This window comes from Rattus rattus, chromosome 1 (genome assembly GCF_011064425.1).
Source record: "Rattus rattus isolate New Zealand chromosome 1, Rrattus_CSIRO_v1, whole genome shotgun sequence".
Lineage (NCBI taxonomy): Eukaryota > Metazoa > Chordata > Mammalia > Rodentia > Muridae > Rattus > Rattus rattus.
Genome location: NC_046154.1, coordinates 54,234,139 through 54,250,354, shown reverse-complemented (window position 1 = coordinate 54,250,354; position 16,216 = coordinate 54,234,139). Strand labels below are relative to the sequence as shown.

At 44.6% G+C, this 16,216-nt stretch overlaps 1 protein-coding gene across 1 annotated transcript in view; it reads left to right on the top strand.

Annotated features, from left to right (window-relative positions):
- Positions 1-16,216, top strand: part of Ror1 (receptor tyrosine kinase like orphan receptor 1) — a 353,520-nt gene that overhangs the window by 224,856 nt on the left and 112,448 nt on the right. Inside the window, exons 3-4 of the mRNA XM_032901776.1 lie at positions 14,809-15,096; positions 15,665-15,695. Coding sequence (XP_032757667.1) covers positions 14,809-15,096; positions 15,665-15,695 — 319 coding nt within the window. The remainder of the gene's footprint in view (positions 1-14,808; positions 15,097-15,664; positions 15,696-16,216) is intronic.

Here is a 16,216-nt window from a genome sequence, read left to right as displayed (position 1 = left end):
GATCCAAATTAGAACTCTCAGCTAACTCTCTCGCACCCTGTCTGCCTGTAGGTTGCCATGTTTCCTACCATGATAAACTATAGCCAGCCCCTATGAAATGTTTCCCTTTGCAAGAGCTGCCATGGTCATGGTGTCTCTTCACAGCAATGAAAACCCAATTAAGATGCACTTCTCTTATCCACTCACTCCCAGAGTGCTAGCTGGCATCAGTAGTGAGGACCGAGTCTGGAAAAGCGGTTTAATTTGTCGTACAACTTGATGCTGAGAATTGCATAGTCTGCAAAAGTAGACAAAAGATAGGCTTGGGTTCTGCCAAGAAAGAGTAAAAGAAGCTTCCAGAAACTTAGCCCGAGGACATATTTCAAAGGAAGAAGAGAAAGTTTTAAGCATAAACATATATGTTAAAGTGTATTTAAACACTGGAGAGATGGCTCAGTGGTTAAGAACATTTACTGATTTTCCAGAGAACCTGAGTTCAGTTCTCAGTACCCAAGAGGATCTGATACATCTGGTTTCTGAGGGCACTTGAATTCACATGTAAGCACTTACATACAGATAGAGACACCCCTAAAATTTAAAAGTAGAACTTTTTTACACGTGTAAAACTTAACAGTAAGACAGGAATCTAACCACTCCTTGAAGGAAATTCACTTCAGGGATCCCATGGATTTATGTGTTCATAGGTAATGGGGAGGAAGAAACACAGATTGCAAATCAGGACATCTGCAAATGTCTGTCCATCCATCCATCCATCCATCCATCCATCCATTCATCTATCTATCCATCCATCCATCCATCCATCCATCCATCCATCCATCCATCCAGTATAAGGCAACCAAGCAAACTTCTGTTATATGTGACACATGCTAGAAACTGAAAACGTAGTTAGAGGGACGCTCCCAACTTATGGTCATCCTGGTCAGGTGAGCTTCCTGGGGTCCTGCTTGGCCTTGTGTTTTAGGTTCTGATAGCTGGCCAGAGGGTTGCATTCAGCATCTTTTCTGGTCTTTTGTTAGCCTTAGCAGGACCTATTTGTCCTGCATCCTTCCCTGCGCCTTTATCCATAGCCTTCCCTCAAGCAGTGGTTATTGATTCCCAGTGGCTCCTACCCACTCTGGATTGTCATACCTCTGAGTCTTCACTTGGCCATTCCTTATCACATGAGACACCATGTCCCCCACCACTCCAAACAGAGTGAACCAACTGGAAAGGCACCAGAGGACAAGGCTGGGAGCTTCTGTAATCACATCTCCAAAGACAGGTCCCCTGTTTTAATATAGAGGTGTGGTGTGAACAAGATGAGACCACGTTGTAAACACATATCAAGGCTGGCTCCTCTGGTGGTTGGATGTAAGCTGTCAGTTGTCTTAACAACTTCACTAGGGCACAGGGTTGATATTTACCAAGCAGTGACAACATCTGCCATGCTGGCAACTCTGCATGAAGAGGGATTCCTCACCAAAGATGTCACTGGTGTCCCTTCATGGTAACAGTGGAGAAGGTGCTATGGGATAAGGCAGAAGTTGCCAAGGCTGCCCCTCTGTGTGTCTTGTTCTCCCTAACAGTTGCATAGTTTCTGCCTCTTCCTCATCTCCTCTTCCCAAACTGGCCCCACCCTCCTCTCCCAGGCTAGGCATGCTCACTCTCTGAGCACAGAGTGGTCCTTTCCATCCCTTTTCCCTTATTCTGATAATTTTTTATTGGTTTCTATTTTTACTTAATTCATGTCTCTTGTCCTTTGCATGAAGTACAGCCTAGTACTACCTGGCCCCTCTACTACAGTGGTTCTGAGCCTTCGTAATGTAATGCTATCATCATTTAATACACTTCATATTGTGGTGACCCCAACCATAAAATAATCTTCATTGCTATATCATAACTGTGATTTTGCTATTCTGAAATGTAATCTTGATATCTGTGGTTTCTGATACTTCAGGCAAACCCTATAAAAGGGTCATTCTACCCCCAAAAGGTTGAGACCCACAGGTTGAGAACCACTGCACTATTCCTCCCCAATAAGCCTGCCTACTTCAACCTCCCTCTCTCCTAACCCCTTCAACATTCAGTATCTTGACCTCACACCTGGTTCTTCAGCCCACCGGTGCCTGTTCTTTTCTATCAGTTCCCTGGAGTCCCTTCTGGCCTCCTTTTTCCTCAAAGGTCTGAAGGATAACAGTCCATACCATCTTCCTTATTAGACTCCATAGGTGCTAAATGTGGCTTCCTTTGAAGACCCCTTTGACACTATAAAATGAGTCACTTCTCTCTTCAAGGACTTTGACCACCCTGCATAGTTCAGACCATACTCTTGTCAATATAGTATGCTTACTTGATTGGCTCTAGCCAGGGTAAGAGCTATTGAACACACAGGCTCTTAACTCAACATGTTCAGATGATTATAGGGACATTTAATCCAGATGTACTTAATAATCTTTGTTTGTCTGAATAAGCTACCATAATGAGAAAGGCCTGACTGACTCAGGCTCTGAATTTCAGTGTTCAATTGATTTTTTTTTCTTTTTGCTGCTATGAAATTAGTACTATAGTTTGTTCATTTGATGTGTTCACGCGGTTCGTGTTTGTATGGATGCACTTTTCAGGCTCATGTGGAAGCCAAAGATTGACATCAAGATGTCTTTCTCAACTGCTTCTCTACCTTGCTATATTAGATGGTCTCTGGCTGAACCTGGGGCCTGCTATTTCAGCTACACTGGCTGGCCAGCAAATCCCAAGAGCCTTGTATTTCTAGCCCAGCACTGGGTTCTCAGATACATGTGAGCATGCCCAGTCCTCTCTGTGGGTTCTGTACACAGCAAACAGGTTATTCGCTGATCCATCTCCCCAACTGCTCTCCTCGTTTTTATCTCCAGATTGCTTAATGTTTATTTTTGGTTTGGTTTGGTTTTTGGCAAAAACTCTTGAGCAGAAATGTTAAATTGTTGAAGAATTTGCTTCAAAATTTGAGGGCCAAACCAGCTCATTCATAAGAGAGACCATTCAGGTGACATACTTAACAAAGAGACATGAGATGTGGCCAAGTCAGCAGATTCCTTCAGAATGGGAAGCAAGTAGAGATATTCGTGAGGGAGGGTTAGTCTCGTGACCTCACTCTCAGTGCCAGAAGTTTACATTCTCTGAGAACCTGAAAGCGGGTTGTCAATCTCAGTGGCTCCAGTTGGAATATTAGCTGACACCCGAAGGGATTCAGATCCTGTTCAATCAAGATACAACTGTGGAAAACTGAGATGCTCTAACCACGTGGTTCCCATAGGGACAGAAATTCACTGGCCAGAATGACGCACTTTTGTTTTGAAAACCACCCAGGCTCCACATGGAGCCATGAGCTGCTTGAGAATGTATTAAGATGGGGTAGGCTGCTGCCTCAGACTGACCAGGGTAACAAAACAACGCACTGTCTTCAAGCAAGGCCCTAGATGTGTCCTTGCTCAGGGTTCCTGGGCAGAAAGCACATGTGGCCTTGGCATGGCAGAGACACGGCGACCGACTTGCAGAGAGGACTACACACCAGGCTGATGCTACAGCTGGCCTCCTGTTCAAGGTACTCAAGTCACAGGACTGACTTACGATGTGTTCTGTTTATGTTGGCCTGGAGCCCAAACCAGAAATGTATTTCAGGCCTGGCCTTCTAGATACTATCTCTAGTCATTTAGAGGTTCGTTACACAGAGCCGCTCATCCTGTCCTGCTCCGGTTAAGGTCTGTCAGCATTTTTCAAAGGTTTATAATTCAACCCTAACGGAGGAGATTGCCACTTTCAGAGCTCAGCTTGGTATGGAGGGTCTACACCTAGAAAGTCTGAAACTTAAGGTGCTCCCAACACTTTGCCTCCCCTACCACTTTTAAGTTGAACTTTTCCTGGATAATAGTGAACCATTGTATTGGCTTGCGGTTTTGTTAGTTTCTGTTTAGTGTTTGAAAGGCCAAGAAAAATTGGCAGTCATGAGGATCCAGGGGCATGTGCATATTTTAATGACCATTTTAAAGTTAGATGGGTGGGAAAAGTCAGATACAAGATTGTCAACATCTCCCCAAGACACAGAAAGCAGTTCCCAAGCCCACGGCCTGTGTTCAAATTTTCAGTTGGAGAGTTTAATTGTGTATTAAAATAACAACCTGAAGGTTAACCATGTTCCTGCTTGTGAGTTCTGAATGTTCTTATTATTTTAAAATTTAAATGAGTTATTGCACCTAGTAAGCATGAGGTAACAAAACAATACCCCTATATATAAATGTCCAGTGGGCTGGAGAGGTGACTTAGTGATTAAAGTACTTGCCAAGCAAGGGTTAGAGTTTGATACCCAGAATCCAGATAAATTCCATGGTCGGCATGTTGGCTTGCTTGTAACTCTAGCCTCAGAAGGCAGAGATAGGTCATCCTGAAGCAAGCTGGCTGGCAAGGCTGCCCACATTGATGAACTCTGGTTTTGATTGAGAGACCTTGCTTCAATGAATAAGGTGGAAAAGTAACTGAGGAAGATTCTCAGTATCAACCTGAGGCCTCCATATGCACTTGGACACACATGTATGTGCATTCATGCACCAACGCGCACACACACACACACATACACACACGGACATATGGACACACAGACACAGATATGGATACATATGAACACCACACATATATACATATACACATGAAAATTACTGATACCCCCGCCCCAAAAAGAGATAAACTCAATTTATCAGCACCAAGGTCTACTGTCTGTTAGGTTGCTGTAAGTCTAGTTCACCATTGGGAGACTTTTAAGTAATAGATGTTCCTTTGTCATGGTTGATCTGGAAGGCTAAGATCAGGGACAGCCACCTCCAGCTCTAGTGAAGTCCCTCATCCTAGCTTGTATGTCACCATCTTCTTCTTGTCCTCTTGTGGTGGGTGAGGCAAGGGATGCCTCTCCTGTCATGAGGATACAAATCTCATTCATGAGGGCTGTACCCTTATGGCCTAACCACCTCCCAAGACCTAACCACCTAATGCCATCACCCTGTAGGGTAGGAATTCAATGTGTGATTCTCAGGAGGGCGCATGCATTCAGATCCTAACATTCTCGAAAGTTCATAACTAGACGACAAACTATTGGAATTGGTAACTGCCCATGACCTGTGAGAGACCTTGCTCCTACGATGGAGTAAATACTGAGGCTGAATGCTACAGCCTGTTAGTGTGGTAAGATGTTACCCGAGGCCCCTGGATCAGTTAGCAGTGGCTGAAGTACATGATGGGAAGAAAGTGTAAAGCTCAGGTCGGATGGAGAAAGTTGACAACGTGGACAGGAGGTCCTGATAGTAGGAAGTTCCTGTCACTCCCATCAGGGAAGAGACCTCTGAACCTTGTTTGAAGAAGGGCAGGAGCTGCCACACATCTAGGGCTGGGCAGAAGATAAAGGGCAGCTGCACACGTGCGGAGCCTGAGGAAGTTAGCAGGAGCCACCAGGCCCCTCCTCCTCACACCTTCACCCATCAAAACCAGACCCAAAACTTTCTAAATTCTTGGGCCTGGCCATTGTAATTCTGCACAGATCTTAACTGTGATAGTAAGGGGGAAAATCAGTTTCCTGAGTGCTACGGAGTCCATTTTAATACAACTGTCCTACCTGTGGGGAAATAAAACCCACCCCTTAAAGCAAGGAGTTCTAGCCCCTTTGAGCTGTCTGAATTTGCTGGGCTCAGGCAGGAGGGATAAGCATCATCTCCCCCTCCTGCTGAGATATCTAAGGTCTGGTTCTAAGTATGTTTTTAAGACATTGTGTGTTTTCCCTTTTCTGATGTGCATACCGTTTCCTGCCTTATTGGCCATTCATTAACCTTGGTCCTGTGGGCCAATCTCTTCAACTCCAAGTGTCTCTCAGGGATGTTCGCCCAGCATCTCTTTATCTGTCATACTTATGTTCCCAAGCACATGTGAGTGGCTGGCTGAGCATCCCCTCCCATTCCTCTGGCCAGCAGCAGCTTTGCTTGGACAGAGATGCTTAACTACATCTTACCTACTTTGTACCTGGGCTGAGACTTCCCACATGGGGAATCCAGGTGGGACTCCACCTAGGGTTCTGGTTTGACTCTGTTGTGGGAAGTTTTGGTGTGAATTACAGAGACCATGGTGGGAAATCCTTCTGGAGATTATTGTGGAATTGGGTATTTTCAGGGTTTAGCAGAAAGCTAGGCAGGAATCTCTGGCCAGAAAATGGTGACTATTTTACTATGTTCTCACTCCCATGAACTACTCAGGAGAATTGAATGAGGCCATTTTGCTTCAGTTGAGACTACCTTGGATCAATTAGATTATACTCTCTAGTGGTAGAGCTTACTTGCCAGTTTTTTAAAAATTCTTTTAGTGTTTATCACATTAAACCCTCACAGTTCTCTTGTGGACAGTCACTGGCCTGTTTTACAGCTGAACAAACTGAGGCCCAGAGAAACTGAGTGACAACAAGGAAGAGGTGGTACTTAGCTAAGGAGCCAAACTCTCCCACTCCAAGGCCCCTGTGTCAACAGTTCCTTATGAGCAGTGTGGCCCTCATCCCCCCTGCCTTCCGCTTCGGCACTTCCTGCTGTACCTGCCCAGATCCATCCCTGTTCCATTTCCCAAGAAACTGCCCATGGGTACTCGGAAGTCCCTTGCTATTTCGTCTGATATTTATTGAACACAGCTTGTGGCTCCAACTCAAGACCGTGCAAGCTGATTTAGATTATGCTTTGCATTGAGTTTATTAAGATAAAAACTATTTTCCTAGATAGCGAGTCAGAAGCATTTATGGTGAAGTGTGCAGAAAGCAGCTGCAGGTTGATAGCATGAACCCTGTGCGTGCTCAGTCAGTGCGATGACCTAACTGTGCTTGGCAGCCGTCCTTTATGTTTAGTTAAGCATTTTATTTCATGTCGGGAACCTCGCCCTCTTTTACAGGGGAGGCTTTGGCTTGGGGCCTCTTCTGATGCTGAGGCCTGGTCCTGATGGTGACCTGCTTCCAAGCCGTTGGCTGGGTTGCCATGACAAAGAGCTGGGAAACATTTCATATCTCAGTCCCTCTCACCTGTCAGAATGTGAGCATAACTCTTGGCCTCGCCTCCCCGTGGAGAGGTGGGCGGGCACTGGAAAATGAAGCCATAAATGCTGGGAGGGATTTGTGGACCTGTGGATGTGACGTCTTGTCAGGCACTTGATGATAAATGGAGTGTCTCCAGAGCTAGTTTGGCTGAGAGTCCCCAGAGCCTTTCATTTACTTAATCAACCCACGTTTATTAAATACCTGTGAAATTCTCAGCAACACGGGCAGGGCCAGGAGGAGGACAGAACGAAAAGAAGGAAATGGAGCCTCAACTCCCAGAGAACCCATAAAACCCCTCCTTTTCCTTGCACTTCACTTTTTAGGTTGATTAAGTCTCCAGTGAAAGGTGCCTTGGCTGCCGCACAGCCCTGCCTCCATCCAATCGCAGAGTACGCAGTTAGTGTTACTTACTCGCAGGGCCAGTGCGGATTGCCATGGGCTGGATGGGCTCAGAATGTACAGGACATCTTGAATCCCGAAAGAGTCATGGGCAGAATCGGGGTTGGGAGAGGGATCAACTGTTGGCTGGAAATGAAAGCTTTAGGTTTTGACTTTTGCCATTCTCTGGCTGTGTGACTTTGAGCAATTGTTTAGCCTCTCTGTGCCTCAGCTTCCTTATCTCTGAAATGAGGGTAACTATAATATCTGCCTCATAGGGTTGTTTCAAGTTTAAATAAGTCCATGTATCTGTGCTCCAATGTAATGCCTTGTACGTGTTCAAAATTACTTGTCACTGTCTACAACTAAGAAGCAACCAGCAGCACTGAAAAGTAGTGACATTTTTTTCCTACACTATTAAAAAAAGACATAAAAGTTACCAACCCTGTTTTTTGTTTGTTTGTTTGTTTGTTTTGCCTTGTTATGACAGTCTCTTGGGATGGATAGCTCCATGGCTTCCAGTAGCTAATATAGAACAGGGCCTCTTAAACTCTGTAGACCCACAGTTCTTGTCACCCCAGCAAGTTTGATGTGACCCCTGTGTGTGTTTGTAGGTAGAATACGTATACAAGCTAGACACTGACTGATAATAAACTATGAAGAAATTTGCCTTAAAACGATCTCTGCTAACGTAATTTTACCACTGGGTAAAGACAAACCAAGCTTGCTTATTAGTGAGATTGCTTATTTTTAGACAAAGACTTCTATCTTGGCGGGTGATTTGATGCTGCAGGATGAAGAGTATCTCCAACACTTCACAGACGATTGAGATTTTTTTGGTCCTATCATTGTCAGTGCTGATTTGGTTAAATGTGCACCACAAAACAACAGAGGCCATTTCAGAAATTGCTGGAGATTTTGTCCTAATTCCAAGCCAAATCTCATTGAACAATTTGGTTTTTTTTTTTTTTTTTGTTTTTTTGATTATTATATTTTTTTTTTATAGTATTTTTGTTTTTTGGATAGTGTGCTTGATTGGATGACAGCAGCCACTAGCAGGCTCATATATCTGAGTGTTTAGTCACCAGGGAGTTTGAATTAGGAGGATGTGGTCTTGCTGGAGGAAATGTGTCTCTGGGGGTGGTCTTTGAGATTTCACAACCCATGTCTTTATCTTTCTTTCTCTCTCTCTCTCTCTCTCTCTCTCTCTCTCTCTCTCTCTCTCTCTCTCTCCTCTCTCTCTCTTTTTTCCCTCTCTCTATCTCTGTCTCTCTCAGTGGATCAGGATGTAGCTCTCAGCTATTGCTTCAGTGCCACTAATGCCACCAAGTCCCCACACACTCCTGCCATGATGGTAATGCACTAACCCTCGGAAACTGTGGCAAGTCCACAATTCATTCCCTTTTAGAAATAAGAGTTGCATTGGTCATGATGTTTCTTCATAGCAATAGAACCATGACTTAAAGCAGACTCTATTCGTTTTAATGTAGTACTTTTATTCTTTGAGAAAGTCAATAGCTGCCCAGCTAGCAGTAGAGGCCCATAAGCCATTTACTGCTGCCTGCTGGAATGTTGACTGGGTTGATCCTGTGCAGGTCCTACACAGATAACCATGGCAATGATGAGGTTTTTTTTTTAAAAAAATGCAATGGTCCTATCATTTCTGGAAGATGCTGTTTAGTTCTGGCCCTCTCAGAACTTTGGCTCTTAAGGTCTTTGTGCAGAAGACAGCAGTTAATTCAGACTTACAGCTGCTCACAGAGAAGAGAACACGTGTCGGTGGACAGCCCAATCAGAAATGGCACACTTACATCACAGCAAGTTTTCAGAACAGCGTTCTAACATAAAACAGTCCAAGGCATACTAAATTGGCACTTACATACCGAGGAATGGCACTAGGAAAATATTAAAAGTCTTTGGTTTGTATAACCAAACCATTTCAGTAAGAGCAGGAAACTTAGCCTATGCAGTAAGTGCTGTGCAGTCCATGTATCTGATAGTCTTGTATATGAGCCGTGGCTTTCAGGGCCCTTATTGGAGTTATGTGGGGTGCTGGCATGCACAGGGCAGAGTGCACATGCTGTGTGCTCAGAAACAAGGCTGCAGAGAGGTTACCCAAATGTGTCATGACAAGGGCTGCCAGAAACACCTCTGATTTGTTTTTTGATTGATTTCGAATTACCTTTTGATCATTACGTGTTCAGAAACCTTTTACTGATGCCAACTTTTTTTATGACTCCTGCGTTCAGTTACTTGACTCTCTACAGCATGCGTGTTTTTGTAGCCACTCCCTGCTCTCTGACTCACGGAGCTCGATGCTAAAACTAAACCATGGTCTTGAGAGCCAAGAGACCCTCCCAGAAGATGACACTATACAGGCAGGGAATGGCATCCGGGAAGTGTGACAAGAGGACACGGAGCCAATCAATCAATGCAGTCACCTCATTGCCCAGGTTTGCCCAGAAACCCAGAGGTAGAGGTGGAGTTAATGGAACTGCATTGTTTTCCTCTCTCACAGCCAGCCATAAGCACCTGCTACTCACCTGCCATCTCAGCATTGCTAGTCTAGGGAAGAAGGGGAAAGAATGAGAATGTCCCATTGCCCAAGCATGCATTGGTTGTATCCTCAATCCATACAATACCTCTCAATCCACTGAGCACTGAAACAAAGGCAGCTCCCTGATCTTACATCAAAGAATGCACCAGCAGCAAGTTAGAATGGCGCTCTTCGTTATTGTATCTTTAGAATATAGTTTCTTTTTCTTTAAGACACTTATATTAATTACTGGGTTATTTCAGTTTTTGACAAATAAAACAAATTGCAAAAAAAAAAAAAAAAAAAAAAAGGAAAAGTTTTTCTTTGGAGTCCCCAGTATTCTGAAAAGTACGTAGGGATCCTGAGAACAAGAGCTTTGAACTTTCTGTTTTTTATTATTTTATTTTATAAATGACTACATTTTATGAGCAAACCCATCCCTCATTTCCACACCTCCCCTAACTCTTCTGTTTGAGACCTTCTGCCCTAGGGCATGCACTTTGGAGCTGAAATCATTTGTTTTCAATCTTAACTTTTGCTTGCTGTAATCCTTGCTGTCTTGTGGTCAAGGACAACTCTCTTATCTCTCTGTGCCTTAAGAGTCTCATGAGTAGAGTGCTCATAACCATGTCTGCCAGGACAGTAAGTACCAGGTAGGTGTTAGCCATTATGGTGTATCATCTCACTGCCCAGGTTTGCCCAGAGGTAGAGGTGGAGTTAATGGAACTGCATTGTTTTCCTCTCTGACAACAAGCCATAAGCACCTGCTACTCACCTGCCATCCCAGCATTGCTAGTGTAAAGAAGAAGGGGAAAGAAGGAGACATGTCCCATTGCCCAAGCATGCATTGTCAGAGGCACTGGTTCCAGCCACCAAAGTGCTACAGTCCAGGGAAAGGGATTGAAGCCAAGTGGTGTTGCCCAGTATTCAAGCTCAGCATTGGTTCTGTGTCTAGCCTATGGAAACATACATTGTCCAGTAGAGGAAACTCTAAGGGCCCAGATGATAGATAAGAAAATCAAATCCCTGAGGATGTTATTCTGTTCCCATGACAACTCAGTGCTCATGGCTGTTGGTGACCGAACTAGCCCTGGATTCTATGGTCTTAGCAACTTCTTCTCCAGCCACTTGCAAACAGTCTGCAGCAGTCACCTCAAGCATGGCGTTCGTGGCCTGAAGTTAGTCCCTTAGCATGACACACGAAGCCACAGAAAGTTCTGGGGAAAAGAACAGACCACAGAGAGGGCTTGTTAAGATAGTCAGAAGGAGGGCTGGGGAGATGGCTCAGTGGCTAAAGGCATCTGCCAGATGACCTGAGTTTGATTTGTGAAGCCTACATGCTGAGACAGACTTCACCTTCACACACACACACACACACACACACACACACACGGGTAAACAAAGATAGAAGGGTACAACATGCTTTATCATTTTATGCCTGACAGAGTGTCATTGTGTTCCTTGGTGGAGTCCCCCTCGTGACGCTTCTGTTCTTGGCTGAGCTGAGTTACAGAGCATTTGCCGCTCTGTGCCTCAGGTGAGCAGCTACACAGTCACAAACGAATCTGTATCTTATCTGATTAGTGAACTTAGAGATTCATTTAGGTTCTTTTGGTCTCTCTGGAAAAGCATGTGGCCCCCAAGTGCTTTCACAAAGAGGTGATCTACTGTGGACAAATCTATTACCAAATAGCATGCAGAACAGTCAGATGTAAGCTTGACCTCCCAGAAAAACAGGTAATGGAAACACCAGCCTCAGCCCGGACCCCTTCCCTACCTGGAGCTGAGGAAAGGCTTGGCCAACCAAGAATGTGTGTGTCTAACATCAGTGGGCTCTGCTGTCCATGCAGGTCATGGAGTAGAAGGGATAAGAGAGGGAGTTTAAGGGGTAGGACTTGTGCCCAGTATGGCAGTAAGCCTTGGTCAAGTCAGATGACTTCTATGACCCTAGATTTCTCCCCAGGAAGGGGGTGATCATGTTCCTTCCTTAAAGAGATACAGGGAACATTGCAGCAAATCCCTGGCATGCAGACCTTACTACAGTCTGTGCCTGCTGCCATTGGACTTCATGTAGTGTTGACAAGGCCTGAAGCTTTAAGGGCATGACTACTGGTACATTGGGAAGCCAACTGTATGAACAAGAGTCTAGTCATCTACCCTCTGGTTCATATTTCCTCTTCTTCAATGTGAACTGTGGTGAATATGTCTTTCCTAGTTCTTACCCAGATGCTACAGGACTAGGGGAGGTAGAGAAAGGGCATATCTGTGTAACTTGAAAATCCTCTCACCAAAGTCACTGTCATAGAACCCAAACCAACACCATAGGTTAACATTTTGATTCTTGGGTTTCAGCAAACCCTGACTTAAGCAGTGCCCGTGTGTCACTCAACTTAATTTTAATCTTCCTTTAACAGCTTTCCCAGGTGGGTCCCTATTTACTGTTTCGTTTTATAGTTAGTCACACCAAGAGAGCCAGAGAGCTTAAGTATCTTGCCGTAGGTTGTACAGATAAGCGTGGGAGCACAGTGAACACCTGAGTATTCAAACCCAGCCAGTTGAATTCCAGAACCCACTAAAGTATCGGCTGCTAGGCTTATATGGGCATCATATGGTTGCCTTTCCAAGTTTCTGTCTATGACGAGTGTATCATAATCCACAGAGAGTGTTAAGCCATGGTACCCCATGGAGCTGTTAATTAGTCCTTTCTACCTTCTGGGCATCTCTCAGACATCTTAGGAGCACATGTGCCTATACCCAGTCACAGTCACACCCACGGGCCAAGGATGGATGAATTGATACATAACTTATAGACAGCTCCGAGAAACATGCTTCAAGATAGAGATCAGAATATGTGTGTAAAAAAAATCAATGCCCTAGCAGTCCCTGATGGACTCCTGATCCTGTAGGGGAGAGAGGAGCCAGCCAGAGATGAAAAGTATGAGGTTGGAGCAAGAGCCAGTGGTGAACTTTGTCCTACTACACATGTGATAAAAAGTCACTCAGGTGGCCACTGTGGCCCCGTGAGGCTGCAGAGACTTTAGCAGCGCACGCTGCCCAAATCTTCCTGTGTAGACTTTTAGAAAAATAATCATTTATTTTTATGAGTCCCTTTTATAGGCTTTTGGGGTAATTAAATTAGCCAGTTAAATATCTCAAGAAACAAAACGTTACTTCCCAATAAAATTCCATTAAATTCAACAAATTTACTGTGTTCTGTGGTGTCCAACTTAGTAGTAGCTGCTGGCCACAGGCAGTAAATTTACACATTCATCTAGGGCCCGGTATCAAGGCTTAACCATGGTATGTGGAGAGGTGGCTGCAATCTCAGGGGAATGTCTGAGGATCCTCTCTGTTCCCTTCTTCTTTGACCCTAAGCTTGAGACTCTCTTGTAGGTAATCATCCTGCTCTAATGAAGATGGCAGTGACCGTTATGTTCATAACAGAATTCTATAAGGACTAGGGAAGGACAGACAGAAGAGAGACTGTCTGTCAGGGAATAATCTACCTCAGAATGGGTACTCACGGAAAGTGAAACCTAAGGAAAGTCATATAGATGAACGGCAGTCCTCAAATATTGAACTTAGAATTTTAAAACCATGTATTTTCTGTAACTGAATTTTACAATATTTATTGTTGCCTAAACACTATTTATTGTTTTCTAAATCCTATTGAAGAGCAAACTTAAAGAAAACTTACTTCATTACAAATTTTAATGTCACAGATCCCAAATGAAGTCAGATGCAAATGTAGTTCCCTTATCAGTCCACTGATGTGAAGGCCTGGCATCAGCAAGATTGCTTCTGTGATGATACAAATCAGAACAGCAGTTGCCTAGGGGAGGGCTGGGAGGCAAGGTTTGGGAGCTGGGACCAACTACAAAGGATTTGGGAACAGTTTCTGGGGTGTTGATGTTCTCTCTGGATGGGATACTGGTTACACAGGTGTAGACATTTGTCAGTACTTGTGGGACCGTTTCAGTTCGGTGTGTTACCCAGAAAGTAAAGTTAAAATTACTGAATTGATATGTGATGGATAGATTAGGTAAGTAGGTGGCAGATGAATGATGAATGGATGGATGGATGGACAGATGGATAGATGGACGGATGAGCAGATGGATGGATGGACAGACAGATGGACAGATAGATGGATGGACGGACAGACAGATGGATTACATAACATGGTTTATTCTGGCTCACATCAGAGATATTATGAAAGTGCCCATTACCCCTTTGTCTGGTAGTGATCTGTCCCCCTGAGCTTTATACGATCAATAAGAAGGTTTGGGGTACACTTCCTGATCTTGTGTGGTGTGATGTGGAAATAACTGTGTTGCTCTTGTTTTGTCCAGAGTTGGAGTCTTTCTTTCTTATCCAAGATAAACAAACAGGTTTGTCAGAGGTTGTGAATGTCTCACATAGAGGTGGAAAGATTCTAATTGAACTGAATTTTTTTTTTGGTCCTTTGTCTCTATTTTCCTCCTCCTTTTTTACCGTATTATTATTATTTTCAATAAGAAACATTGTTTACAATCTGAAACTCAAAAACGTTTTCTTCCCTTGTCTGAGAGAGGATGGCGGGCTATCCATGACTGAAATGTACTCCGGTGAACACTTGGGTCTTATATTCTGGTCAGCCACAGTCTTCTGTGCCAGCATTGAGCTCTGTGGGGTGGATTAGTAGCCATGAGATCTTAGGACATGTAGCCCCTTGTCTATCCCTTGTCTATGTCCATGTACTGGTCCATCTTGTTGTGATCCCAGGGACACCCTGGAGTAGGGGTGCTCTTCAGCTGCGTGCCCCTCTCATTGCCTCTTCTTTTCTTGTCCACAGATTCTTACTTAACCCTTGATGAACCTATGAATAACATCACAACATCCCTGGGCCAGACTGCAGAACTGCACTGCAAAGTGTCTGGGAATCCACCTCCCAATATCCGCTGGTTCAAGAATGACGCACCTGTGGTTCAAGAACCGCGTAGAATCTCCTTCCGGGCCACCAACTATGGCTCTCGGCTGCGGATCAGAAACCTCGACACCACAGACACTGGTTACTTCCAGTGTGTGGCAACAAGTGGCAAGAAAGTGGTTTCTACCACTGGAGTCCTGTTTGTCAAGTTTGGTAAGCAGCCTTCAACTGGTTTGGCCACAGGCTGTCGGTGCGTTGCGTCGGGACCACCAGAGTCCATGAGGACACTTACTGAGACCCACATTGTATTTGGTGCCATTGTATTTAGTTTGAAATAAGTAACCTACCCAGTGGGGAACTACTATGGTCAGAGTAACCTAATTCTAAGGCAGCAGAGGAGGACTAGAAGCCACTTCTCTGTGATGTCACTTCTCCCCCCCCAAAGCCTTGTGGCATCTAGTTCTTAGCACAGGTACCCCTCGCCAAGAGGGTTGGAAATGTTTATACCTTTGCACATGCAGTCACTAAGCCTCCTAGAGGGGCAGGGGCTACTCTATGATTGGTGCTCTGCATTCATGAGTATTTTTTAGACCCTGTGCTGTGGGAGATGGGCTCTTCTCAGTGGTGTTCTTTGATTCACAGAGGTGGGCAGGGGAAACTAACGGCAAATTAGTGAATCCAAGAAAATTCACTAAGGGTGGCAACATCCATTGTCCTTGGTGGATACACTCTCCCTCAGCCTCCAGTTACCCAGACTGTTTTCTTTTATTGTTCTCTTTAGGGCCTCCTCCAACCGCAAGCCCAGGATCCTCGTAAGTACTCCATATCACCATGCTCTGTCTGTCGTTTCTTAGCATTTCTCTGCAGCTTTCTGGGCAGAGGCAATGCTCTCCCATGCTCAGGCCGGAACACTGCGCTTCCAGATGCCGTTGCCTTCTCTCTGATGTGAAGCCCCACAGGAGACCAGCCCTGGCAGTAATCTCCAGCCTGGCAATCATGAATCTGACTGATCAAAGCAGAGCTCTTCCTACATTTACTATTTTTAAATGAATCTAACAGTTAGTGGCAACAGTGGATTTGGTCAAATCAAACAGAAACTGATAGAATGGCTGGCTTAGGGATTTTTTTTCCTCCTGCTAACAGGGTCTGTTTTACATTCTACAAGCATTTCTGATGCTTTGAATTATGGCGCAGGGCAACATTGGCTGATCACTTTTTTTCTTTTCTTTTTTTTTTTTATTCCTTTCAAAGAACTCGGCAGCTGAAGTTCTAACTCACAAAGGGGAGGGAGAGCCCCATCTTGGATTGAGGGTCCCCTGGAAGTTAGATTCCT